Here is a 26,707-nt window from a genome sequence, read left to right as displayed (position 1 = left end):
TGGGGGTGCAGTGGGGAGCGGGGGTTGCTGGCTCTCGGTGCAGTGGGGAGTGGGGGGCACTGGCTGTGGGGGTGCTGTGGGGAGCGGGGCACTGGCTGGGGAGGTGCAGTGGGGAGCCGGGCAGGGGTGCTGGCTCATGGGGAGCGGGGGTTGCTGGCTCTGGGGGTGCAGTGGGGAGCGGGGGTTGCTGGCTCTGGGGGCGCAGTGGGGAGCGGGGGGCACTGGCTGTGGGGGTGCTGTGGGGAGCGGGGCACTGGCTGGGGAGGTGCAGTGGGGAGCCGGGCAGGGGTGCTGGCTCATGGGGAGCGGGGGTTGCTGGCTGTGGGGGTGCTGTGGGCAGTGGTGCATGGGCTGTGTGGGGAGTTCAGATGCCCACGTCCCAGCACTGGCAGCCCTGAGTGGTGCCCGTCACAGCCGGGTGCCGGCGGGCTCATGGGTGGAGTGATGTCCGGCCAAGGAGACGCCTGCCGCCAGCCTTCACCAGGGAGCCCCTGGGGTGGGGACCCCGGCATCGGCCTGGCGTCACCGGCATCGGCCTGGCGTCACATCAAGAGCCAAGTGGGCCACTCTCCTGGGCAACTCCCCTGCTCCTCCGGCAAACCCACAGTGGGCTTGGCCGTCCTGGGGCAGCAGCCCAGCTCCTGGCCTGGGTCCTGCTGGCTGGCACGTGGCGGGGGCGCAGGAGCGGTGAGTACCTGCCCATTGCCACATGCCCAGGATTGTTTGTGGGTTCATGGCAGTGCCAGGGTACGGTGCCATGGGGCATGAGAGAGTAGCCAACACTCCTGCCTGGCCCTGGGCTCCCTGCCCCAGACCAAACCCAGCCTCCCTGCTCCAGAGGGGCCCATCCTTACGTGGGTCTGGTATGGCCCCCGTGTTTCCCTGGCCCGGCGCTGCCCCTAGAGCCCAGCCTCTCCCCACGGCTCATGAATCTGGCCTGCGCCCGCTGCCGAGTAGCCCTCTCCTGCACTTACGTAGGGGAGGGAGCAGGGGGCTGGGCGTCAGGACTCCTGGGTTCTGGTTGTGGCTCTGGGAGGGGAGATCTTGTGAGCCTGGACTGTGGTAATGTCCCATCCCCGCTGGGCCGCCTGCTCTGTGATGTGCAGCCCCCTGGAGCGCTGCCCTCCTGCCCTGTGGGGGGGCTCCTGCTCCTGCCAGTGCCCTGCCCCCATTTGCTGCCAGCCCCGGAGCAGCGCAGCCGGGCAGCTTGCAGAGCCGGGGGGGGCAATGCAGTTGGGAAGCTGCCCTGGCACAAGCCCTGTTGGAGCTGGGCCAGCAGGCCAGGGGAGCTCCCTGGCCTTGGCTGGTGCCTGGCCCCCAGCCCTGCCAGCGGCCTGCCTGCCAAGCCCTGGCTCGCCAAGGCCTGCCAGCCCCCTCAAAAGGCCGCCCTTGGCAGCTGCCTGTCTTGGAGCTCGGCCTGGGTGGGATTGGCACTGAGCAGCTCAGCCTGGCATGTCCCTGCCCTCTCGTGTGACACCTGAGTGGCAAACTGGGTGCCAGCCTCCCTGGCATGCTGCGTGCGGGCCGAGTGCCCGCAGCTGGAGCAGAGAGCGGGTCCCGTCGCGGCCTGGCAGACGCTGCCTGAGATGCCGGGGGGGGAGGGGGCTGCCCCATGTGGTTGTTTCCAAGGGGTGCCTCTGATCCGGCTGCGGGCGTCCGTGGGGGGACACGGGGGGCAGCGCGGTGCCCCGCTGCAGGAGGTCACGGCCCGGCCCTCGCCCCCAGCCTGCCCTGTGCCCGGCCGGCTCCAGGCGGCTCCCGGTCGTGGCGCAGGTGCCGGGAGGCGGCAGGAGCGTGTGGCTCCGTGCTCCAGAGGGAGGCGCTGCGGGGCGGGAGGCTCTGGGAAGGAGGCGTCGGGGCGGGGGCTGGGCGGTGCCAGGCCGCAGCACCCCGAGCGGGCCGGACTAGGAGGGCAGGCGGGCGGGGCATGGCCCTGCGGAGACGTGGAGTGGGGGGGAGGGGGCTCCGTGGTACCCGCTTGTTGGGAAGAGGGGAGGTCCGCATGTGCCCACCCGATGGCTTGGCCTTGGCGGGTGGATCCCCTGGCCAGACAGAGTGGAGCAGGGCACTGGGGGTGGGCAGAGGCGCTGGCTGTGGGGGAGCTCCCAGCAGGGCACGGTGGGGGCGCTGGCTGTGGGTGAGGGGATCCTCTGCCCGCGGCGGGCGCTGGGACCCCTCTGGACAGTGTCTGTGCCCGGCGGGTCCCAGCTGGGAGGAGGCAAGGTGTGGGGCACGGTCCTGGCACCAGGCTCCTGAACCTGGAGACAAAGACCCCCGGGGTGTCTGGGGTGGCAGGAGGCCTGTGGCTGGCGCTGGCTGCTCTGTGTTCTCCCTGGGGGCTGGGCATGAGGGGGCAGCCAACCCCCCCCCCGGTAAGGATGGTGCCATCAGCTGCAATTAGGGCTTTGATTACCTGCTGGCGGGGCACGGGCCACATGCTGGTAAAGTGGGACCCGTCGTGCCTTGCGGCGGAGTGCCAGGCGGGCGCTGCCGGATTTATGGGGCTCCAGCTGGCAACTTCATTCACCCGCTGGGAAACCCGCTGCGACTCGAAAGGGTGCCTGGGGAGTATGGGGGGAGGGGTGGCGTGGCCCGGGCGGGAGGGTTGGCACGGCCCCGCCATGTCTGTGGAGAGGTGGCTGCGTGTCCCTCCCAGTGGCCCCATTGCCCTCGGGCTCCCAGCTCTGCATCCCGCCCCCAGCCGGTCTGGAGCTCAGGGAGCCCCTCCTGGGCTTGTCCCTGTGGCTGGGGAGTGAGGCCGGGGGGGGCAGACGGGAGATAGAGCTCAGGGGCTGGAGTCCCAGGCCATGCCCCAGGACAGAGGTGCTGCTCCCCCCAGCTGCCCCCCCACTCCCATTTTGCGCGGCGTCTGGCTGAGTGGTGCCCAGCCCGTGCCCAGGCCTGGGGCAGGCGTGTTGCAGCCAGGCCCTTCATGCTGGGCCCGCGATGGCGTCTGCAGGCTCCCTGCCCGGCACAGCGGTTGGTGGGGCCGGGTGTCGGCTGGGTCACTGGGCCCTGCGGAGCTGAGCTGACTGACCCGGCCAGTCTGGCAGAAAGCGAGAAAAGCCACGTCTCCGAGAGCCGCCCCAGCGCAGGGCCCTGCAGGGCCCCGGGGGACAGGGCACCGGCTCTCGTCTCCGCCGACAGCTGCTGCCGAGCAGGGACCGTGGGAGGTTCCAGGCCCAGGCCCTGCCCGCGTCAGCGCCGCGGAGAGACGGCGCCTGTTCCCTCCGGTGTCCGCGCTCGCACGCGGTGTGTAACTCACGTGCACACGCCACCCGGCACCCACGCTGTGTAACACGCACGTGCCCTGCGTAGGGCGTCTAATGTGCACGTACACACCATCTGTGCAAGCCTGCGTCCATGTTGTGTAATGCACACGCGCTGTATGTGCAACCCGGCACACACACAGGCTGTCTAACACTTGTGCCATCTGTGCAACCCGGCACCCACGCTGTGTAACACGCACGCTGCACTAGCATGCACATACACACTGTCTGTAAAAGCCTACACACACATGCCTGGCCACACACCCGGACACACATGCCTGGACACACACACGGACTGTCTGTATAAGCATAGACACACCCGGACACACATGCCTGGACACACACACGGACACACATGCCTGGACACACACACGGACTGTCTGTATAAGCATAGACGCACCCGGACACACATGCCTGGACACACACACGGACACACATGCCTGGACACACACACGGACTGTCTGTATAAGCATAGACGCACCCGGACACACATGCCTGGACACACACACGGACTGTCTGTATAAGCATAGACGCACCCGGACACACATGCATGGACACACACATGGACTGTCTGTATAAGCATAGACGCACCCGGACACACATGCATGGACACACACACGGACTGTCTGTATAAGCATAGACACACCCGGACACACACCTACAAGCCTGCGTGCAGACGGACCTGCACCCAGACACACACACGCACTGTTTGTACAAGCGTGTATGCACAAGGACACACAGACACACACTCTGTGTAAGGCACACACCCACCCACCCCCTGCTTTGCATGGTGCAGCCCTGCCCCGGAGAGCTGGTCGCCCCATCTAGGCTCCCCCACGGGGCCCGCTGTGCTCCTGGCGCTGACCCCTGGTCTGCCCCCACCCCCTTGCTCCTGCTCCCCGGGCTAGTTTATTTTCTACTGGAAGTGGCCTCGTGAGCCAGGGTGGGGGCTGCCCCCCCCACATAGCCCATCCCCTGTCTGTCTGTCTGTCTGACAACTTGTGCATCTGTCTGCTCTACCCACGTCCTTCCCTGACCCTTCTGCCCACCCCCGTCTCTTTGCTCTCCCTCCCGAGAGCCCAACTGAGCTGCGGGGGACTGGCCCATCCCACACACAGTGACGCCCTTGGCCACGGGTAGGAATGCTGGGGGACCCTGGGGAAGGCTGGGCTGGGGTGCTGCACTCCCTGCCCTGCCTGCAGCCCCCAGGGTTCTCTCTGAGAGGGGGAGCCCTAGGCCCACCGCCTCCCCTTAGTGATCCAACGTTATCTACTGGGGTGGGGCAGCCCTTCTTCCCCCCCCAGGCCTGGATCCCCAGTGTGGTGCTGCGGTGCCAAGGAGCAGCTCCCACCGGTCCCACACTGCGCCTCACCCAGGGCCCGTTCCCCCAGCCCCTCCTGCCTGCTGCCCTGCCGGTGTCTGCCTGTCCCCGGGAGGTTGTTGCAGGGAGCGTGTGTGCGTGAGGACCCCGTCCCGCCGGAGCTCCCAGTGCCTGGCGGCTTGTTCCTCCCCGGGCTTCGGAGATGAGCTGCAGAGCCGGGGAGCCCCGTCCCTGGTGCTCAGCCAGCGCGCCTAGGCCGGAGCCTGGGGCAGCCCCACTTGTCCCTGGAGCCCTGGCGGGTGGGAGCTTGGGGGGCCACGTGGTGCCAGCAGCCAGACTGCAGAGGATACGCACTCGCCGCCTGGCACGGCTGCCTCCAACGAGCCTCCGCTTGGCTCTGGCCATGTGCCCACCTCCAGCTGGCTGGACAGGGGCAGGTCTGGCAGCTCCCAGGGCTCCTTCCCCCCAGCCTCAGCACCATGGACAGTGCCCGGCCCTTGCTGCCATCCTGGGCTGAGTCCTCCCACCCAGAGCTCAGCCCTGGCCCCGGGCACCAGGGGCCAGGCGGAAGCCAGGCGGGGGGGGGGGGGGGGCAGGTGGGAGCAGTGCCCTGGGCAGTTCTGGCACCAGGAGCTTTGTGGGCTCCTGGAAGTGACCTGCCCCCGAGGCATCCCCTTGGCGTTGTGCGTAGCTGCCCCCCCCTTGGGGGTGGGGGGCAGGGGGGGCGCACCGGTCATGGCTCCCATGTCAGCCAGCAGGGGGCCTCCTCCCCCGTCCGTGCTGCCTGCCCCGCTGCCCCACGGAGCAGCCTGGCCATGCGTAACGCTGACCCCCTGCAGCACCAGCCTTTCACCCGCCCCCTTTGCTGCCAGCCCGTCTCCCGCGGGCCCCATTCCCAGGGCCAGGAGGGTCAGTGTGGGGCCAGCCCCACCCAGGGAAATGCTGGAGCCGAGCTCTGGGGCCTGTCTGTGCGGAGGGCCGTGGGGCGCCGGCAGCGATGCTGGCCCTGGCCGTGGCCTGCGGGGGAGGCCGTGGGGGTTGCAGGCAGCGCTGGGCCAGCTCCATGGCAGCTGCTCACCAGGGAGGCGGCCAAGGCCGGCTGAGGACACGCAGCCACGTGCTCCGGCGCTAGCCGCTAGGCAGCCTGGCTGGGAGCACGAGGGACTGACCGATGGGCAGGCGGGGGCCAGCCGGCCCCTGCCACATGCTGCGGGCAGAGGGGCAGGGGCAGGCTGGGCTGGGATCCCCCAGCGTGTGAGCCAGGAGGTGACGCAGGCTGGAGCGAGCTGTAGACACCAGAGCCCGGCACTGGAGAGGGGGTGGCTGGAGCCAGAGCAGGCTGGGGCACGAGCTGGCCCTGTCCTACCGGCCTCAGGCCCTGCTGGGGGCTGAATCTCTCCCCCACGGGGCTGCAGCCCCAGGCCCCTGCCCCACAGTGGGGCCTCTGCCCGGCCCCCACTGCAGGCACAAAGGAGGGTGGAGCAGCAGCTGGCGGGACCAGGCAGGGGAGGGGGCAGCAGCCATGGGCAGGGGGAGCAGGGTCTGGGGTCCCATCCCCCTCCTGCCCTCAGGCTGCCTGGCCCCTGGGAGAGGGAAGTGGGGCTGGGCTGGGCTGGGCCAGGGTGCAGGGTCCTGGGCCCAGCTCCTGGGCTGCGTCTAGGCTGGCGGGTGCCTGTTCCCAGGGCCAAGGGATAATTAGGTTTCTGTGCAGTGAGGAGCACAGGGGACCCCCCCGCCGCCCGGTGAGGCCGCTGGTGCTGTGTGTGGCTGGGCACTCACCGCATGCTGGGGGCAGTGCATGAATGGGAAATGGGGAGGTCTTGCCATCTCCCCCTGGCAAAGGGAGCCAGTGGGTCCAGCCCAGCACCATGGGCCCTGCCTTGTGCTCGTGGGCAGCATTGCCAGCTCAGTGCAGATCTTCAAAGGAGCAGCAGCTCCGGATGGGGGCGGGCACCCCATGCGGGTGGGCATGGAGATGCCCGTTCAGAGGGGAGCCTGTGGGGCAGCAAGGGGGCAGGGCCGGGGGAGTGACTGGGGCAAGTTTGCAAGGGTTAAGGAGGGGGCTGGGAATGGGATATGGTGGGGGGTCTTTTGCTGCACTGGGGAGGGCAGATCCTCATAGACTGGCATGCATTGGTCCCTCCTGCCCCATCTGGCTCCAGCACTCAGTGGGCAGGGAGCTGGGCTCTGCGGGGTACTCTCTTCCTCTCACTTCGTTAAGGCTGGAGCTGCCCTCGTTAGCCCTGGCAGGGGCTGAGAGTGGCTCCCACCCCCCGTTACCCATTTAGCTGCCAGTGCTAGACTGCTCCACCTGCCTGAGCCTGGCATGGAAGAGATCAGCAGCGGGCAGTGCACACGCCAGGCTCTGGAGCCAGCCCCGCCGCCCTCTCCATCCCCACACACCCGCGCGCCTCTCAGCAGGGAACCCGGCTCACATTTATCGCCAAGGTGACATCAAAAGCATCTAGCCTGTTCCCATGGCGACTCAGAGGCAGGTGAGCTGGGAGGAAGAGCCAATCAGAGCTGGGGCCCAACGCCAGGGCGAGCGAGGACCACGTGGGGCAGTGCCCAGCATGGGGCACCCTCCCTGTCACCCCACAGCAGGGGGCAGCGGCTTTCCCTCGCGGGGCCCTTGAGCTTGGCGCTAGCCGCCCGGGTTAGAGCCGCCTCCGCTCTCCGCCCGAATCAGGGCCCCGTCGTGCCAGGCACGGCTGGAGGTTTCTTGTGGTGACTAGAGGGTTGTTGGTAGGGTGGTCGTGGCTGTGGTGGTCCTGGGGGGGCGGGCATATCTGTCCCACCTGGCCGTTAGCTGGCCTGCTGGGAGTACCTTGCCCAGCCCTGCGGGGAGCCTTGTGGCCCTGGCTCTCCCCCCAGCAGAAGATGGTCCCACACGAGGTCCCACCCCCAGCCCCCGTCTGTGGACTGGAGCGAGGGACCCGGAGCGCTGCTGGAGGGCGGTGCAGGATGTTGCAGGGATCTTGCAGCGCCCCTGGGATTTGGGCTTGTTCTGCCACCAGGTGTGTCAGCTCCAGAGACAATCCCAGGCCTCATTAAGTCAGTGGGAGCCCAGCCCCCTCCTGCGGGCTCAGGGAAGGGTGATCAAGCTCCTTTATGTAGTGAGAACAGCTGGGGGAGGGAGCGGAGCCTGCGGGCAGAGGGGTTCCCTGGGTGCCAGGGCAGGGGCCAGGACTGGGCTGCAGCCGGGCGGGGTGAGCTAAGCAGGGGTGAGAGTGCAGCTCTTTGGGCACAGAGCCTGCCGGAGGGGCGGGTGTGGGGATAGCGAGGGGGCGGCTGTTTGGTCCCAGGGAACGGGGTCTGAGTGCCTGTTCCTCGTGGCTACACAGTATCCCCTGGAGCAGGCAGACTCCTTGCACTGACTTGTCCCAATGGGAACAGCCCCGCCAGGCTGCCACTCTTGGCTAAGCACTGGGGCCGAAGGGGGGCCAACGGGGCAGCGTGAGGAGGGTTGTTATTGGAGGGTCTCTTGGGAGTGCTGGGCCGCTGGCACAGCCATTCATCTGTTTCTGGGCAAAGCCCTCTCCAGTGCCAGCCCCACGCGAGCCTGGAACCCCACATGGGGGAGCAGCTCTGGCCTGATGAGGCCAGGTCCTCTGCCAGCTGCACATCCTGAGACTGGCGCCTCCCACACTGGGCGCGTGTCCCACCTGAGTCCGTTCCCCTGGGCAGCAACCAGGTGCCCCCCTGCACCCCCCTGCCTGGGGCTGCTGCCAGGAGCCATGTCTCCAGGGAGCAGCAAGGACAGAGCCTGGGAGATGCCGACAAGCTGGTCTGGGAGCCATGGGGCTCCCCTGACTGGCACTGCCCGCAGGAATGTGTGTGCCTGTGAGCTGTGGGTGGCTGGCTGAGCCCTGTGTGGGTGGGGTCCATGTGCCCAGCACTGCCATCCTGCTGCCCTGCCACTGGTAGCTGAGCCCACCCCGTGACGGCTGCGTGCAGTGTAAGTGCCATGAGAAGGTAGCTGTGGAAGCCCAGCCCCCGTGCTGAGCTAGGGCCAAGGTCCCAGCACCAGCCGGTGAGAGACCCACGTTACTGGGTCCATGACCACCAGAGCCACTGACCGGGCACGTGGGAGCCTCTGCCGCTGGCAATCTGCAAATCCAACCCGGAGGTTTTCTGGCAGGTTGGCTCTGGGAGGGATTTGGGGCAGTTCCTTGGCTTGAGCCCTGGGCTCCCCCCAGCAGCTCCACTGGTCCCCTCAGCCCCCTGCCTGCCCAGCCTGGGTTTCTCCTGAGCTACGTTGGGGGACTGGTCTAAGTGATGTGGCTGGATGTCCAGTGGGGACTTAGAGCAGAGACCGCTAAACTCATGTCACATGTGAGCAAAGCCCCACTCCCTGGAGAACAACTGGCCCGTTAGCCTGGGGAGCCAGGCACAGCCCGGCGGGGCTGAGGTTCTTTTACGGCTGTGCTGACTGAAACCTTTGTGACTGGGTTTGCACCTGGCTGTAACTCGCCAGCTGCTTGGCCCGAGCAGGAGAACGTCTGGGGCTCTGGCTGGGCAGTGCTGGGCGCATGGGTGTGCACACGTGTTTAATGTGTAGTGTGTGCTTTGCAACTGGTGGCTGCAGGGTGCGTGTTTTCTGGTCACTTGACATGCAGTGCGGCCTGCGTGCAGTGTGCGTGTGTGAGACCACACCACCGTGTGTGTGCAGGTGTCCCGGCGTCCCCGGCCGATGCTCGGGAACTGCTCCCCAGGAAGCCAGGCAGGACTCTGGGGCAGTCGCCTTCCTGTGAGCAGCCTGTCTGCAGGACACACAGCTCACCCTGCTTCCACCTTCCTGGGTCTGACCTCGGAGCATTCAGCCTCCTCTGCCCCTCCCTGCGCTTCCCCCAGCGAGTCCACCCAGGTGGGGTCCTGGGGGGGCCAGAGGGTCCTGCCCCCCAACTCCGCAGTCAGACGGGACTCTCAGCCAGCCAGTAAAACAGAAGGTTTATTAGATGACAGGGACATGGTCTAACACAGAGCTTGTAGGTGCAGAGAACAGGACCCCTCAGCTGGGTCCATTTTGGGGGGCAGTGAGCCAGACAACCACGTCTGCCCTTCACTCCATGTCTCCAGCCAGCCCCAAACTGAAACTCTCTCCTACTGCTCCTCCTCTGGGCTTTGTCCCTTTCCTGGGCCAGGAGGTCACCGGGTTCCTTTGTTCTCCAGCCCTTTAGCTCTCACCTTGCAGGGGGGAAGGGCCTAGGCCATTAGTGGCCAGGAAACAGGGTGTCGGCCATTCTCTGTGTCCAGACCCCTGCACACACCTGCCCTCTAGGGCTCTGCAATGATCAGACACCCTTACCCCACCCCCTAGAGTCTTAAGAACTGCCTAGGGGAAACTGAGGCACCCCCACACTATTCAGAGGAAACATCAAGAACAGTCCCACTCCGTCACAGCATGTGTGAGACTGCAGTGCATGTGAGACAGCAGTGTGTGTACGTATGGGTGAAACTGCAGTGTGTGTGCATGTGAGATCATTGTGTGTGCGTGCGTGTGAGATCGTAGAGTGTGTGTGTGTGTGAGAGAGATCACAGTGGGCGTGCGTGTGAGATTGCAGTGGGCGTGCGTGTGTGTGCGTGTAAGCCAGCAGTGTGTGTACATGTGGGTGAAACCGCAGTGGGCGTGCGTGTGAGATCGCAGTGGGCGTGCGTGTGTGTGCGTGTAAGCCAGCAGTGTGTGTACATGTGGGTGAAACCGCAGTGCGTGCGTGCGGCTGAGTCCCCGGCTTCCCAGGCTGCAGCTGGGGGTCGTTAAATCTGTGACTGGGAAATGCCTTTCTCCCCAGAACAGGGGGGTTAATTGAATGAATTGCCGGTGAGGCTGTGGAGTGCTGATGGGGATTACCGCGCGGTAGGGCTGCTGCTTATGTCTCCGTGGAAATTAGCTGCAGCGACTTGCCTGGCCTGGTGGCTGACATGCGTGGGTGGCAGGGCCGGGGCTTGCAGCTGGGAGCGGGGAGCTGCTGGTTCTGCTCCAGCAGCGTCCCCTCCCTGGGGGGCCGGCTGGCGGAGCGGGCAGGGCTGTGGGCAGCAGGCTCAGCGCAGGCCTCCCGTGGCCGGCCGGTCGGGGAGCAGCCTGAGGAGAGCTCTCCTGCAGGGCCAGGTGCCCGGCTCCCCCCACCCGGGCTGCCTCGGCAGAGCCCTTTCCAGAGGGACGCGAGATCCCAGAGCAGGCGCCCCACCAGGCTGGGTGTTCCTGGGGGGCTTGGGGATGTCCCCGGCTGCCCCTGCTGGGCCTGGCTCAGCCCAAACTGGAGCAGGGTCCTTGGGCCACAGGGTGCATCTGGACTTGCCTCTGCCCCCGCTGGGCCGACCCCTTGGGCCGGGCTGCTGTTGGCTCAGTGTGAGGAAGTGGGGTTTATTCATCTTGTTATGTTGCATGTGTCACGAAGTGTGGGGGAGTCCAGGCCCTGCCCCCCTCTTCCTGGGATTCACTGAGACTCTCAGCCAGCCAGTAAAACAGAAGGTTTATTGGACAACAGGAACACAGTCCACAACAGAGCTTGTGGGTACCCCCAGGACCCCTCAGTCAAGTCCTTCTGGGGGAGCAGGGAGCTTAGACCCCAGCCCTGGGGTTCCCTGCGTTCCTCCACCCAGCCCCAAACTGAAACTAAACCCCCCCATCAGGTTCCCTTCTGCAGCCTCTGTTCACATTCCTGGGCAGAGGTGTTACCTCCCCCTCCCCCTCCTGGCTCAGGTGACAGGCTCTCAGGTATCCCATCCCCAGGGCACATTCCCAGGTCAACACTCCCCCCTCCCTGCTGCCTCACATCCTCACCGACTGTTCTTAATGGTTCCTCTGAATCGTGTGGGGGTGCCTCAGTTTCCCCTAGGCAAAAAGAAAAGGAGTACTTGTGGCACCTTAGAGACTAACCAATTTATTTGAGCATGAGCTTTCCTGAGCTACAGCTCACTTCATCAGATGTGAACACAGAGACCATGAAACAATACCTCTTCCCACTCCACTGTCCTGCTGGTAATAGCTTATCTAAAGTGATCATCAAGTTGGGCCATTTCCAGCACAAATCCAGGTTTTCTCACCCTCCACCCCCCCACCACACACAAACTCACTCTCCTGCTGGTAATAGCCCATCCAAAGTGACAACTCTCTTCACAATAAGAAAAGGAGTACTTGTGGCACCTTAGAGACTAACCAATTTATTTGAGCATGAGCTTTCGTGAGCTACAGCTCACTTCATCAGATGTTTACCGTGGAAACTGCAGCAGACATTATATACACACAGAGAATATGAAACAATACCTCCTCCCACCCCACTGTCCTGCTGGTAATAGCTTATCTAAAGTGATCAACAGGTGGGCCATTTCCAGCACAAATCCAGGTTTTCTCACCCTCCACCCCCCCACACAAATTCACTCTCCTGCTGGTGCTAGCCCATCCAAAGTGACAACTCTTTACATAATCAAGTCGGGCTATTTCCTGCATAGATCCAGGTTTTCTCACATCCCCCCCACCCCCATACACACACAAACTCACTCTCCTGCTGGTAATAGCTCATCTAAACTGACCACTCTCCAAGTTTAAATCCAAGTTAAACCAGAACATTGGGGGGGGGGGGGGGGAGGAAAAAACAAGAGGAAACAGGCTACCTTGCATAATGACTTAGCCACTCCCAGTCTCTATTTAAGCCTAAATTAATAGTATCCAATTTGCAAATGAATTCCAATTCAGCAGTTTCTCGCTGGAGTCTGGATTTGAAGTTTTTTTGTTTTAAGATAGCGACCTTCATGTCTGTGACTGCGTGACCAGAGAGATTGAAGTGTTCTCCAACTGGTTTATGAATGTTATAATTCTTGACATCTGATTTGTGTCCATTTATTCTTTTACGTAGAGACTGTCCAGTTTGACCAATGTACATGGCAGAGGGGCATTGCTGGCACATGATGGCATATATCACATTGGTGGATGTGCAGGTGAACGAGCCTCTGATAGTGTGGCTGATGTTATTAGGCCCTGTGATGGTGTCCCCTGAATAGATATGTGGGCACAATTGGCAACGGGCTTTGTTGCAAGGATAAGTTCCTGGGTTAGTGGTTCTGTTGTGTGGTATGTGGTTGTTGGTGAGTATTTGCTTCAGGTTGCGGGGCTGTCTGTAGGCAAGGACTGGCCTGTCTCCCAAGACTTGTGAGAGTGTTGGGTCATCCTTTAGGATAGGTTGTAGATCCTTAATAATGCGTTGGAGGGGTTTTAGTTGGGGGCTGAAGGTGACCGCTAGTGGCGTTCTGTTATTTTCTTTGTTAGGCCTGTCCTGTAGTAGGTAACTTCTGGGAACTCTTCTGGCTCTATCAATCTGTTTCTTTACTTCTGCAGGTGGGTATTGTAGTTGTAAGAATGCTTGACAGAGATCTTGTAGGTGTTTGTCTCTGTCTGAGGGGTTGGAGCAAATGCGGTTGTATCGCAGAGCTTGGCTGTAGACGATGGATCGTGTGGTGTGGTCAGGGTGAAAGCTGGAGGCATGTAGGTAGGAATAGCGGTCAGTAGGTTTCCGGTATAGGGTGGTGTTTATGTGGCCATTGTTTATTAGCACTGTAGTGTCCAGGAAGTGGATCTCTTGTGTGGACTGGACCAGGCTGAGGTTGATGGTGGGATGGAAGTTGTTGAAATCATGGTGGAATTCCTCAATTCTTTTCCATGGGTCCAGATGATGAAGATATCGTCAATATAGCGCAAGCAGAGTAGGGGCTTTAGGGGACGAGAGCTGAGGAAGCGTTGTTCTAAATCAGCCATAAAAATGTTGGCATCCCGTGGGGCCATGCGGGTACCCATAGCAGTGCCGCTGATCTGAAGGTATACATTGTCCCCAAATGTGAAATAGTTATGGGTAAGGACAAAGTCACAAAGTTCAGCCACCAGGTTAGCTGTGACATTATCGGGGATAGTGTTCTTGACGGCTTGTAGTCCATCTTTGTGTGGAATGTTGGTGTAGAGGGCTTCTACATCCATAGTGGCCAGGATGGTGTTATCAGGAAGATCACCGATGGATTGAAGTTTCCTCAGGAAGTCGGTGGTGTCTCGAAGGTAGCTGGGAGTGCTGGTAGCGTAGGGCCTGAGGAGGGAGTCTACATAGCCAGACAATCCTGCTGTCAGGGGGCGCCCAGGATTTCCAGGTTTATGGATCTTGGGTAGTAGATAGAATATCCCAGGTCGGGGTTCCAGGGGTGTGTCTGTGCGGATTTGATCTTGTGCTTTTTCAGGAAGTTTCTTGAGCAAATGCTGTAGTTGCTTTTGGTAACTCTCAGTGGGATCATAGGGTAATGGCTTGTAGAAAGTGGTGCTGGAGAGCTGCCGAGCAGCCTCTTGTTCATATTCCGACCTATTCATGATGACAACAGCACCTCCTTTGTCAGCCTTTTTGATTATGATGTCAGAGTTGTTTCTGAGGCTGTGGATGGCATTGCGTTCCGCATGCCATCCCCTAGGCAGTTCTTAAGTCTCTAGGGGGTGGGATAAGGGGGTATGATCATTGCAGAGCCCTAGAGGGCAGGTGTGTGCAGGGGTCTGGACACAGACAATGGCCGACATCCTGTTTCCTGGCCACTGATGGCCTGGGCCCTTCCCCCCTGCAAGGTGAGAGCTAAAGGGTTGGAGAACAAAGGAATCTGGTGACCTCCTGGCCCGGGAAAGGGACAAAGCCCAGAGGAGGAGGGGCTGGAGGGAGTTTCAGTTTGGGGCTGGCTGGGACATGGAGTGAAGGAAAGACGGGGTTGTCTGGCTCACGCCCCCCCAAAATGGACCCAGCTGAGGGGTCCTGTTCTCTGCACCTACAAGCTCTGTGTTAGACCATGTTCCTGTCATCTAATAAACCTTCTGTTTCACTGGCTGACTGAGAGTCCCGTCTGACTGCGGAGTTGGGGGGCAGGACCCTCTGGCTTCCCCAGGACCCCGCCTGGGCGGACTCGCTGTGGGAAGCGCAGGGAGGGGCAGAGGAGGCTGAATGCTCCGAGGTCAGGCCTGGGAAGGTGGAAGCCGGGTGAGCTGTGTGTCCTGCAGACAGGCTGCGCCCAGAGAGGAGACTCCCCAGAGTCCTGCCTGGCTTCGTGGGGAGCAGTTCCAGAGCATCGCCCGGGGACCCCGTGGCATTCAGGCTTGGCCCAGGGGCCACAGGGGGGGAGTTGAGCGTTCCCACCGTGCACAGCTGTCCCTGGCACTGCCCATGCTGTCCGCCCTCCCGCCTCCCCCCAGCCAGCACAGACTGTTATGAGGCTGGGGGGCTCGGGCAGCATCAGGATCGATAACGGGCCTTGCCCGCCAATGCACCCCGCTCGACGTCGCCCTGTGGCTGGGCCCTGCCACGTGGCTCATGCTGCCCGTTTCCATTCAGCGCCTGGGGTAGCAGGGGGCAGCGCCGCCCACACAGCCCAGCCCAGCCCACCAGCCCCACGAGCAACGTGTCCGAGGGGCAGGGACAGGCCCCTTGCTGCTTCAGAGCCCTCCCCATGGCCTGCCGCCCCATGGGGAGCTGGGGGCAAATGCAGCAAAGGGGCAAAGACAAATATACTGCAGGGAAGCCTCCCCTTCCTGCCCCCTATGTGCATGCCCACTTTGCCCCCTCCCCATCTGTGCACCCCCGTCCTGCCCCCAACCTGTCTCTGTGCCCCCTTCCATGCCCCCACCCCATCTGTGCACCCCTGGCCTGCCCCTGTCTGTGTGCCCCCCTCTATGCTCCCTCCCCATCTGCCTAGGGGAAACTGAGGCACCCCCACATTATTCAGAGGAAACATTAAGAAGAGTCCCACTTCGTCACACCCTGCTGGGCTTTGCGCTGATGAATTAGCCAGGGTGGGGGCAGCTGATGGAGCCAGGTGACCCCCCCACGCCGGCTGGGGCAGCAGGAGGCAGCTACTCAGGACTGTGACCCAGCCCTGGGGGGGCTTGTTCCAGGCTCTGCCCGGAGCCTGCTCCTGGAGGAGTCTGTGAACCCTCCTGTCCTGGCACTGTGCTCTCTGCCTGTCTGTGTGCCCCTTCCATGCCCCCACCCCATCTGTGCACCCCTGTCCTGCCTCCAACCTGTCTGTGTGCCCCTTCCATGCCCCCTCCCCATCTGTGCACCCCTGTCCTGCCCCCAACCTGTCTGTGTGCCCCTTCCATGTCCCCTCCCCATCTGTGCACCCCTGTCCTGCCTCCAACCTGTCTGTGTGCCCCTTCCATGCCCCCTCCCCATCTGTGCACCCCTGTCCTGCCCCCAACCTGTCTGTGTGCCCCTTCCATGCCCCCTCCCCATCTGTGCACCCCCGTCCTTCCCCCAACCTGTCTGTGTGCCCCTTCCATGCCCCCTCCCCATCTGTGCACCCCTGTCCTGCCCCCAACCTGTCTGTGTGCCCCTTCCATGTCCCCTCCCCATCTGTGCACCCCTGTCCTGCCCCCAACCTGTCTGTGTGCCCCCCTCTATGCCCCTCCCCATCTGTGCACCCCTGTCCTGCCCCCAACCTGTCTGTGTGCCCCTTCCATGCCCCCTCCCCATCTGTGCACCCCTGTCCTGCCCCCAACCTGTCTGTGTGCCCTCCTCTATGCCCCCTCCCCATCTGTGCACCCCTGTCCTGCCCCCAACCTGTCTGTGTGCCCCTTCCATGCCCCTTCCCCATCTGTGCATCCCTGTCCTGACCCCCCATTTGTGCATCCCCACCCTGTCCCCAGCCTGTCTGTGCTCCCCCACCCTGTCCCTGCCCCCTCCCCCGGCTCTCTGTGTACCCTCCTGTATCCCAACTCTAGGCCCCCATCATCTGTGTGTGCAGCCCCCAGGCCTCTCTGAGCGACTGTGCGTGATTTGGGAGAACGGGGGCTGGATCCAGGGCCTGTGCAAGGAGGCATCTAATTACTGCCCTGCACTCCATGTAATTGCTGATTAAATCCTAACCAGCCAATTAGCAGCAGCAATTACAGCTCGGAGCCACAATCGCTAGTTTATCATTTGTTAATCAACCGCTTAGGGCAGTTTTAGTAACTCTTTCCGGGGCAGGGGGCTGGCTGGAGGGGAGGCAACCAGATGGGGGGGTCCTGGGTACTGGATCCCCCCCCGGTCACCCATTCTTAGCCCCGTGGTAGAGCCCAGCTCCATCTCTCGGCCCGACTCCCCCATCCCCCCAGGGACCCCCCGGCCCAGGCATTGCTTTCAGGGTGAGGCAGACGGCTTCCCCTCACTAGGGACAGACGGCGCGCTCTGCCCCATAGGCACCTGCCCGTGCTCCGTGCCCAGCCTGCCCCCTGCCCAGGCACCCCCCGGACAGGAGCCCAGAGCCCGGCCCCAGTGCCGGGCCCCAGGCTGGTGGCTGTGTGGGGCACTGTGCTCCCCCGTGCCCTCCGCACCACCCACGCTGGCAATGCTGGCTGGGGCATTTTCTCCGGCACCGGAGGGAAGGGCTCTGTCCCCACGGCACCCGGCTCCCCGCAGGCCTGCCCGCAGCAGGGCTGTTTTTAGGGAGTCTGAGCTAGGGCCTGGCGCTGACAGCCAGCTGGGGCTGAGAACGCCGGGCTGGGCTGGGCCGCGGGACTCCCTTGCAGCCAAGGACCCTGCGGGGTGGCCTGGTGAGTGCAGGGGGGGCTGGGCTGGGCTGTGGGGACAGACAGACGGATGCCCCCCTGGCTGGGGCAGCACCAGACTCCTGTTCCCTGGGGTCAGGCCAAGGGGGAGAGGTAATGTGCTGTGCGGGGGGGTGGGAAGTGTCCAGGTGCAGGCATGGGCTGACTGGGGGTGTCCAGGAACAGATGTTTGCTGCGTGAGGGTCAGGGGAGGGGCCGGGTGCAGGTCTCTTAGCGATGGGCATCCCATGCCCCACTCCAGCCCTGTCACCCAGGGGCTCTCAGACATTCCTGAGCCCCCTCCCTAGGCTGGTGGGGCCAGTTCCCTGCTGGGGTGGGAAGGAGCTGCCCAGTGAAGGAACAGCTCCTCCCTGTGGGCTCCGGGGGGTCCAGCTACGCAGCCCCCATGTTGGGATCCCCGATGCTGCTCCAGGCTCAGCACAGCCCGGCTCCCCCACGGCTCCAGCGCCCAGGCATGGGCATTGACCTCTCCCTGTGGTGGCATGAGCAGGTGCCTGCCCAGCGCTGTGGGTGCCAGAGAAGTGAGTCGCGGACCCTGCAGCTCACACGACGTTAAGTGCAGCCTGGGGGTGACACCGGGTTCAGCGAGTGCCCTGTGTCCCGGCGTCCCCGGCCGATGCTCTGGGACTGCTCCCCAGGAAGCCAGGCAGGACTCTGGGGAAGTCTCCTCTCTGGGAGCAGCCTGTCTGCAGGACACACAGCTCCCCTGGCTCCACCTTCCTGGGTCTGACCTCGGAGCATTCAGCATCCTCTGCCCCTCCATGTGCTTCCCACAGCGAGTCCGCCCAGGCGGGGTCCTGGGGGGGCCAGAGGGTCCTGCCCCCCAACTCTGCAGTCAGACGGGACTCTCAGCCAGCCAGTAAAACAGAAGGTTTATTAGACGACAGGAACATGGTCTAACACAGAGCTTGTAGGTGCAGAGAACGGGACCCCTCAGCTGGGTCCATTTTGGGGGGCAGTGAGCCAGACAACCACGTCTGCCCTTCACTCCATGTCCCAGCCAGCCCCAAACTGAAACTCCCTCCAGCCCCTCCTCCTCTGGGCTTTGTCCCTTTCCCGGGCCAGGAGGTCACCGGATTCCTTTGTTCTCCAACCCTTTAGCTCTCACCTTGCAGGGGGGAAGGGCCCAGGCCATCAGTGGCCAGGAAACAGGGTGTCGGCCATTCTCTGTGTCCAGACTCCTGCACACACCTCACCTGTAGGGCTCTGTAATGATCATACACCCTTATCCCACCTCCTAGATAATTAAGAACTGCCTAGGGGAAACTTGAGGCACCCCCACATTATTCAGAGGAAACATTAAGAAGAGTCCCACTTCGTCACACCCTGCTGGGCTTTGCGCTGATGAATTAGCCAGGGTGGGGGCAGCTGATGGAGCCAGGTGACCCCCCCACGCCGGCTGGGGCAGCAGGAGGCAGCTACTCAGGACTGTGACCCAGCCCTGGGGGGGCTTGTTCCAGGCTCTGCCCAGAGCCTGCTCCTGGAGGAGTCTGTGAACCCCCCTGTCCTGGCACTGTGCTCTCTGCCTGTCACCCGCATCTGCGCTCGGTAACTGCCGGCTTTGCTGTCCTGGGGGGGCGGTCACGTTGTCACCCCGCCTCTCGGCCCCGGGAACCTCGCCGTAGCTGGGCTGCACAGATGAAACTGAGGAAGGGTGGCAGAGCCCGCAGTGGTGACAGGTGTAAAACAGCGAGAACGTGCAGCCTCGCGTCCACACTGAGCTCTGCCAGGCGAAAATCCTGGGCTAAAGCAAACGCCGTGTCCCCAACCAGTGTGGGATAGCAGGGGGCTGCGTGTTGGGATTGAGGGGCACGGCGGAGCTGGGGCAGCAGGTTGGGTTGGATTGGCACTGGCAGAGCTGCATGTGTCTCTGGGCAGGGCAGACGGCGTTCCACGTGAGGGGCTGGCGGAGAGGCCAGCCCCAGCGAGGGAATGTAATGATTGCAAATCAGCATGTGGTTATGGAAACCAGACCCTGCCAAAGTCCCTTCGTGTCTTTGCTCAGGAGATTCCAGGGGCCGTTCCCAGAGGGGGTCCTGTTGACATCAGAGACTGGGTGCCACACGACGTCCTGATTAGAAAACGACAATGAGAGAAAATGAAAGTGGCCACATTAGGTGGCTTAAAGCCTGGCCATGCACTGGGTCTCCAAAAGTAACTGTAACGGGGATTGTCACGGCACAGGGGCATGCTAGTGGGGTCCTGCGGGGTCAGTTCTTGGCCCTGCCCATGGAACGTCTTCATCAATGACCTGGGAGAAGACATAAAATCACCCCTGAAAAAGCTGGCAGTTGGCATCCAACCTAGGGCATGGGAAGTAGTGAAGAGCCCAGGTCAGTGATACAGAGCCCCCAGATCCCTCATGAACGCTGCACGGCACACGGCTGAACGTAACTGTGTACACCAGGGGCCAGGAACGGCGGCCATACATTCCGGGGGGTGGGGGCGGGGCTCTGAAAAAGGTCGGGGGCCATGGTGGAGAATCACCTGAACGTGAGTGCCCAGAGCACTGCTGGGGACAGGATCAAGAGTAGGCGCAGAGAGGTGATTTTCCCTGGTGCGACCGCGGCTGGAATCCGGTGCCCAGTTCTGGTGCCCGCAGTTCAAGAAAGATGTTGGCAAAGCTGGGGGGGTCAGAGATGAGCCCCAGGAATGATGAAAGGGTTAGAAACCCGCCTTAGCATGACAGACTCCAGGGGATTCATCGATCTAGCTTACCAAAGAGAAAGTTGTGGGGTGAGTTGGTCTCAGTCTGTCAGGACCTACATGGGCAACAAATACTCACTAATGGGCCCCTCATCCCACAGGGAAAGGGCTGAGCAGGCCCAGGGGCCAGAAGCTGAAGGCAGATGAGTTCAGACTGGCAGTAGCGGCCCATTTTTAACAGGGAGGGGATTTCCTGAGGTCCTGGTGGATTCTCCATCATTTGAGGAGTTTTTCTAGGAGTGATTCTGGGTTGTCCCTGGCCTGTGACTTCTCCAGTCAGATGGGGTGAGCCCAGGGTCCCTGCTGGCCCTGGACTTGGTGACTCCAAAGGCTGGGTGCTGCCCCAGATGCTCTCCTTGGGGCTACTCTAGGGCGCAGCCTGGCTCCCTGCCCCATCTCCCTGTCCCTGGGGGGCTCTGAGCCTCTCTCCTCTCCTGCCAGGTGCCCAGCAGAGCGCCACAGTGGCCAACCCCATGCCAGGGGCCTCTTCGGACCTGCTGCCCCGCTTCCTGCTGGAACCCCAAGATGTCTACATTGTAAAGAACAAGCCCGTGAGCCTGGCCTGCAGGGCGACGCCCGCCACCCAGATCTACTTCAAGTGCAACGGGGAGTGGGTGCACCAGGGCGAGCACGTCACGCAGCGCAGCACGGATCAGGGCACTGGTAAGGGCAGCACCAGCCAGGCTGGGCTGGGGCCTGGGCATCGGGGCTGGATCAGCAAGGGCAGCGAAACCCCTTCAGCTGGCCATGCCCAGGGCCGGAAGCAGAGAGAGCTGGTGCCCTGCACCCCTTGTGCCCGATCGGAGACCTTGTGAGCTGGCCAGGGCTGGGCTGATCTGATACTGGCTCCAGGCACCCCCAGGTCTGGGGTGAATCTGACACAAGTGAGATGAGTTTGCTGGTCCCTGCGTGACACGTGCCCCCAGTGCAGGGTGGCCAGGCTGTAACATCGGGACATGCCTGCCTCGGTCAGGCTGGAGGAGCAGTGGGGGCCGGGTGAGGGAGATTGGGGGTGGCTGAGCTGGGGTTGGAAGGAGGAGCCCTAAGGGGAGAGGAGTCCCAGGAGTTGCTGTCCCAGAGCCTTGGAGAGGCCCAGGGCAGCAGAGCCGGGGTGTGTGTGCCATGTCGTGAGGAGGCTGGGCTGGGAGTGCGGCATGCGTGGGTGTCTGGGCTCGTCCCATGGCTACATGGGGAAGGCAGCGGGTCAAGCCCATGCTCCAGCTCTGGGCCCGACATGGCCGGACCCTGCGTTCGCTGGCAGAATGAGGCCTGTCCCGTGGCACAGGGAACCTGCCGGCAGCCAGGCCATGCTCCAGCTCCTTGCAGCACTGCGGGGCATCACACCCTAGCGCAGAGCCTGCTGTCGGCTCACTGGCCTGACGCTGCCCAGGCCTGGAGGACGGCACAGCTGGGTGGGCTCTGTCCCCTGCCCCATCACTGCACAGCCTGGGGGGCGCCGTGTCCTGGCATGCAGGGCTGGGCTGGTTTGTGGGGGGTATGAAGCCTGCACTGTGAATGCGTAAGTGCCCAGGAGTGGGAGCCCCCCGGGGCAGTGAGTCAGAGGGTCTCCTTAAATGGCAGCGCTGTGCTTCTCCCCTGTGAACCGGGCCATGCCAGCCTGGCCGGTCCCACTCAGAGCTGCCCGGGGAAAAAGGCCCCGCCCCAGCCATGGCATCTCTCAGTGCCCACGATCCAAGGTGCCATCAGCCCCTGCACAACCGGGGCTGGGCCTGGGAACCGGGAAATCGGCCTTTCCGCACCAAAGTGCCGCGCTGCCCCCTGCTGGCGCTAGGGCGGAGCACGGGGGTCCCTGGAGTGGAAGGGCTGCTCTGTGCAGAGCCGCGCCGTGCACGGCCCACTGGGGCAGGACACAGGCAGCGGCAGGGGGTCCCTGGCCTGCAAACTGCGGGGCTCCCATCTGCCCCCCTCCCGCTCGCTCTTCCAAGTCCGTGGGGGTGGCTACACTGTGCCCACTCCGGGGTGTGGATGGCTTGTTCTGGAGCCCCCTGCTCGGGGGTGTCCTTGTGACGCCCTCCCATGCAGGCTCCTGGGTGGCTGCGCCCAGGCCAGGCTGCACAGAGCAGCTGGGGGAAGCCCTGCTCCACGTTGCACCGTCCTCCTGGGCTTGTCCCTCCTCCCCGCTGGAGGCTCCATCTGCTCCTGCAGCTGCTGGCTCTCCCGGGGCTGAGGGCAGGTGTCTCTGCAGCCTGGCGGGGACAGCAGCTGAGCTAGGCGGGGGGGGGGGGGGGGGGGGGGGGGGGGGGCTGCCACAGCCAGCCTGTGTCAGAGGGAGCGGCTGTGACAATGTGACAGGGGAGGGGGGAGTGTTGACCTGGGAATGTGCCCTGGGGATGGGAGACCTGAGAGCCTGTCACCTGAGCCAGGAGGGAAGGGGGAGGTGACACCTCTGCCCAGGAATGTGAACAGAGGCTACAGGAGAGAGCCTGCTGGGGGGGGTTATTTTCAGTTTGGGGCTGGGTGGAGGAACGCAGGGAACCCCAGGGCTGGGGTCTAAGCTCCCTGCTCCCCCAGAAGGACTTGACTGAGCGGTCCTGGGTGTACCCAGAAGCTCTGTTTTGGACTGTGTTCCTGTTGTCCAATAAACCTTCTGTTTTACTGGCTGGCTGAGAGTCTCAGTGAATCCCAGGAAGAGGGGTGCAGGGCCTGGACTCCCCCACACTCCGTGACAACTGGTGGCAGCGGTGGGATGTACTGCACCCCGTGAACGGCGCTTCCTGCAGTAAGTGACTGGGGAACAGTAAAATGAAGGGGGATTGACGGGGACCAGGCATGCTGAAGATTCAGAGAGAGAGGGTTCCGGGGGTGGTTAACCCCTGGGAGTGTGTGACCAGAGAGAAGGACTTTTGCAGTAACAGGGTCCCCCGGGGGATTGCAGCGAGCGGTCCCAGGGGCGGAGGAGTCTGCAGCTCGACCCTGGCAAAGAGGTGGTGACCTCAAGAAGGACTGGCACACAAGGGGCTTTTCCTGGAAATCGTAGAAAGCTGCCGAGCCTGCGAGTGGCCAGCAGGGAGATGTACGCTAAACGCCTGAAGAGTGACCTGGTGGAGCTGTGCAGGCAGAGGGGGCTGCGCATCGGGAGGTCCACCAAGGAACAGCTGATTGCCCAGCTGGAGGAGAGGGATCGCTTGGATGACCCGATCCCTGTCCCTGAGGGAAGCCGCCCGGCAGACGCAGTGTGGGTCCTGGGGCCTGACCGCGCTGGGAGGGGTCAGACTGCTGCTGAGGACATCCCGAGACCCTTCCTACCTAGGCCTGGGGGAGGGGTTGGGGGAAGCCCAGCGAATACCGAGGGCACCCTGACCCCGGCACCCAGCAGGGGATCCTCCCGGCGGAGCTCCCCATCCCTGGAGCGGAGGCGGCTGGAATGAGAGAGGGAGATGAAAATGAGGGAGCTGGAGGATCATGAAAAACAACGTCAACATGAGGAGAAACAACATCAGCATGAGCGGGAGGAGAAGGAGAGGGAACGTCAGGAGAAGGAGAAACAAAGACAGCATGAACTGGAGCTGGCCAGGCTGAGGAGCAGTGGGGCCCTGGCTGCGCTGAGTGAGGGGGGACCCAAGACTGCAAGGAACTTTGATAAGTGCTTCCTGGCCCAGCGTAAGGAGGGGGAGGACATAGATAGCTTCCTGACGGCCTTTGAGAATGCCTGCGAGATGCACAGGGTTGACCCTGCAGACAGGCTCCAGTTCCTCACCCCCTTACTGGACCCCAAAGCCGTGGAGGTGTACAGCCGAATGACAGGGGCATAGGCAGGGGACTATGAACTGTTCAAACAGGCCCTGCTCCGTGAGTTTGGGCTGACCCCCCGAGATGTACCAGAGAAGGTTCCGGAGTCAGCGTAAAACACCTGAGGTCACCTACCTACAACTGGTCAACGGATGCAGGGGTATGCCCGCAAGTGGACAGCTGGGGCCCGAGCTAAAGAGGACCTGCTTGACCTAATTGTACTGGAGCAACTGTATGAACAGTGCCCTTCCGCCCTGAGACTGTGGTTGGTGGACAAAAAGCTCGAGAACCCCCAGCACGCAGGGCAGCTGGCCGACGAGTTTGTGAACAGTCGGTCAGGGGGTAGCCGGGAGGAGTCCCAAAAGGACAGGCCCCCCCCGATGCAGAGAGAGAGTCACCAGGGGGCCTCCCAGCGGGGAAATAGGGAAAACCTCCTCCAAAGGGGAACGCCTGGCGTCGGGCCCCTCCGACCCGCTCGAGGGGACCAACGTGACCTGAGCTGCTATCACTGTGGCCAGAGAGGCCACGTATGGTCCCAGTGCCCCGGGCTCAGGGACAAACTGAGCAGACCCAACCTAGGGATAGCTCAGTGGTTTGAGCATTGGCCTGCTAAACCCAAGGTTGTGAGTTCAATCCTTGAGGGGGCCATTTAGGGATCTGGGGCAAAAATTGGGGATTGGTCCTGCTTTGAGCAAGAGGTTGGACTAGATGACCTCCTGAGGTCCCTTCCAACCCTGATATTCTATGATCCTATGATCTACCCAGGGTTAACTGGGTAGGGACTCAGCTGGACGAGGGGCAGACGACCCAGGAAAGGGGGGCTACCAGTTTACCACCTGCGCAGGAGGGAAGAGTACCCCAGGCCAGCTCCGCCAGAGGGCTGGAGGCTCTGGACTCAGGGTGCTCGGTTTACAGGGTGGGCGCGGGGTTGTCTCTCTGGAGAAAGTGCCTTGTTCCCCTGGAGGTGGATGGGAGGAAGGTCAATGGATACTGGGATACGGGTGCGGAGGTGACGCTGGCCCGGCCTGAGGTGGTGGCCCCAGATCGGGTGGTGCCCAACACCTACCTGACCCTGACAGGGGTGGGCGGGACCCAATTTAAGGTGCCCGTGGCAAGGGTACACCTGAAATGGGGGGCCAAGGAGGGCCCCAAGGATGTGGGGGTGCACCACCATTTGCCCACTGAAGTTTTGATGGGGGGAGACCTAGAGGACTGGCCAAGCAAGCCCCAGACCGCCCTGGTTGTGACCCGTAGCCAGAGCCGGCGATGGGCATTACGCCCTGACCTTGGGGAGGGTACCACACCGGAGGCTCAGGACCCTACCCTGGTGGGGAGGGAGCGCCGAGGGGCACGGCTCAGAGAGGCGGAGGCCTCAGACCTGGCCACTGAGGGGGAACCGGTCCCCATCCCTTCCCCAGCCGCTGAGTTCCAGGCCGAGTTGAGGAAAGATCCCTCCTTGCGGAAGCTCAGGGACCTGGCCGACCTCAGTGTGGGACGGACCATGAGGAGAGGCTGCCAGGAGAGGTTCCTGTGGGAGAAGGGGTTCCTGTACCGAGAATGGGCTCCCACAAGGGAAGTAGAGTCCTGTGGGATCAGGAGGCAGCTGGTGGTCCCCCAGAAGTATCGCCGCAAGCTCCTGTCCCTGGCCCATGACATCCCCCTCGCAGGGCACCAGGGAATCCGGCGCACCCGGCAGAGGTTGCTACAGAACTTTTACTGGCCCGGGGTCTTTACCACGGTCCGGCAGTATTGCCGATCCTGTGACCCCTGTCAGAGGGTGGGGAAGGCCCGGGACAAGGGGAAAGCGTCTTTGAGACCTTTGCCCATCATAGAGGAGCCTTTCCAGAAGGTGGCCATGGACATCGTGGGGCCTCTCAGCAGGACGACCCGGTCGGGGAAGAAATACATTCTGGTGGTGGTAGATTTTGCCACCCGCTACCCCGAGGCAGTGCCCTTAGCTTCCATTGAAGCAGACACCGTGGCCGATGCGCTCCTGACCATTTTCAGCCGAGTGGGGTTCCCCAAGGAAGTCTTGACAGACCAAGGCTCCAACTTCATGTCGGCCCTGCTCCGGTGCTTGTGGGAGAAATTTGGGGTCCGGCATGACTGGGCCTCAGCTTATCACCCCCAGTCCAATGGGCTGGTGGAGAGGTTTAATGGGACGCGAAAGATGATGCTGAAAACCTTTATGAACCAGCACCCACAGGACTGGGACAAGTACTTGCCTCACCTGCTGTTCGCGTACAGTGAGGTGCCCCAGGAGTCGACTGGATTTTCGCCTTTCGAACTGTTATATGGCAGGAGGGTGAGGGGCCTGCTGGACCTGATGAGAGACGAGTGGGAGGGGGAGGCCTCTCCCGATGGAGAGTCAGTGGTGGAGTATGTCCTGATCTTCCGAGAGAGACTGGCTGAACTCATGGGCCTGGCTAGGGAGAATCTGGCCAGAGCCCAGAGGAAGCAGAAGGCCTGGTATGACCGCACGGCGCAGGCCCGTGCCTACGCCACCGGGGATCAGGTGATGGTTCTCATCCCTGTGAGAAAGAACAAACTACAGGCCGCCTGGGAGGGCCCTTTCAAGGTCGTCAAGCAGCTCAATGAGGTAAACGATGTGGTGGAGCTGTCGAACCGGGCGCACCACCGCCGGGTGTACCATGTGAATATGATGAAGGCATATTATGCCAGGGGGAATGTGGTGTGGGCCGTGTGTGGACAGTGGGAGGAGCAGGGAGATGACCCTTTAGTAGATCTATTCCCTGGGACCGGAGCTGATTCCCCCCTGGAAACAATTCCCCTCTCGGATCAGCTAACCCCTGCCCAGCAAGCTGAGGTCAGGGGGGTGCTGCATCCGTACCGACAGCTGTTTTCCAACCAGCCTGGACGCACTAATCTGATGGTCCACCGGGTGCAGACAGGGTCGCACCCGCCGATAAGATGCTCCCCCTTCCGAGTCACAGGGAAAACTGCTCAGGACCTGGAAAGAGAGGTCCGGGACATGCTGGCTTTGGGGGTGATCCAGCCATCGGCCAGCCCTTGGGCCTCGCCGGTGGTGCTGGTCCCCAAAAAGGACGGGTCGGTCCGGTTCTGCGTGGACTATCGGAA

At 62.7% G+C, this 26,707-nt stretch overlaps 1 protein-coding gene across 2 annotated transcripts in view; it reads left to right on the top strand.

The window, feature by feature from the left end:
- The window catches only part of UNC5A (unc-5 netrin receptor A), a 75,322-nt gene that overhangs the window by 16,569 nt on the left and 32,046 nt on the right, over positions 1-26,707 (top strand). For both annotated transcript variants that reach the window (XM_048860896.2, XM_048860895.2), the window contains exon 2: positions 20,300-20,521. In XM_048860896.2, coding sequence (XP_048716853.1) covers positions 20,300-20,521 — 222 coding nt within the window. The remainder of the gene's footprint in view (positions 1-20,299; positions 20,522-26,707) is intronic.

Source organism: Caretta caretta, chromosome 8, assembly GCF_965140235.1.
Source record: "Caretta caretta isolate rCarCar2 chromosome 8, rCarCar1.hap1, whole genome shotgun sequence".
Lineage (NCBI taxonomy): Eukaryota > Metazoa > Chordata > Testudines > Cheloniidae > Caretta > Caretta caretta.
Note: the sequence above shows the minus strand (reverse complement) of the source record. Positions and strands in the feature narration are given on the sequence as shown.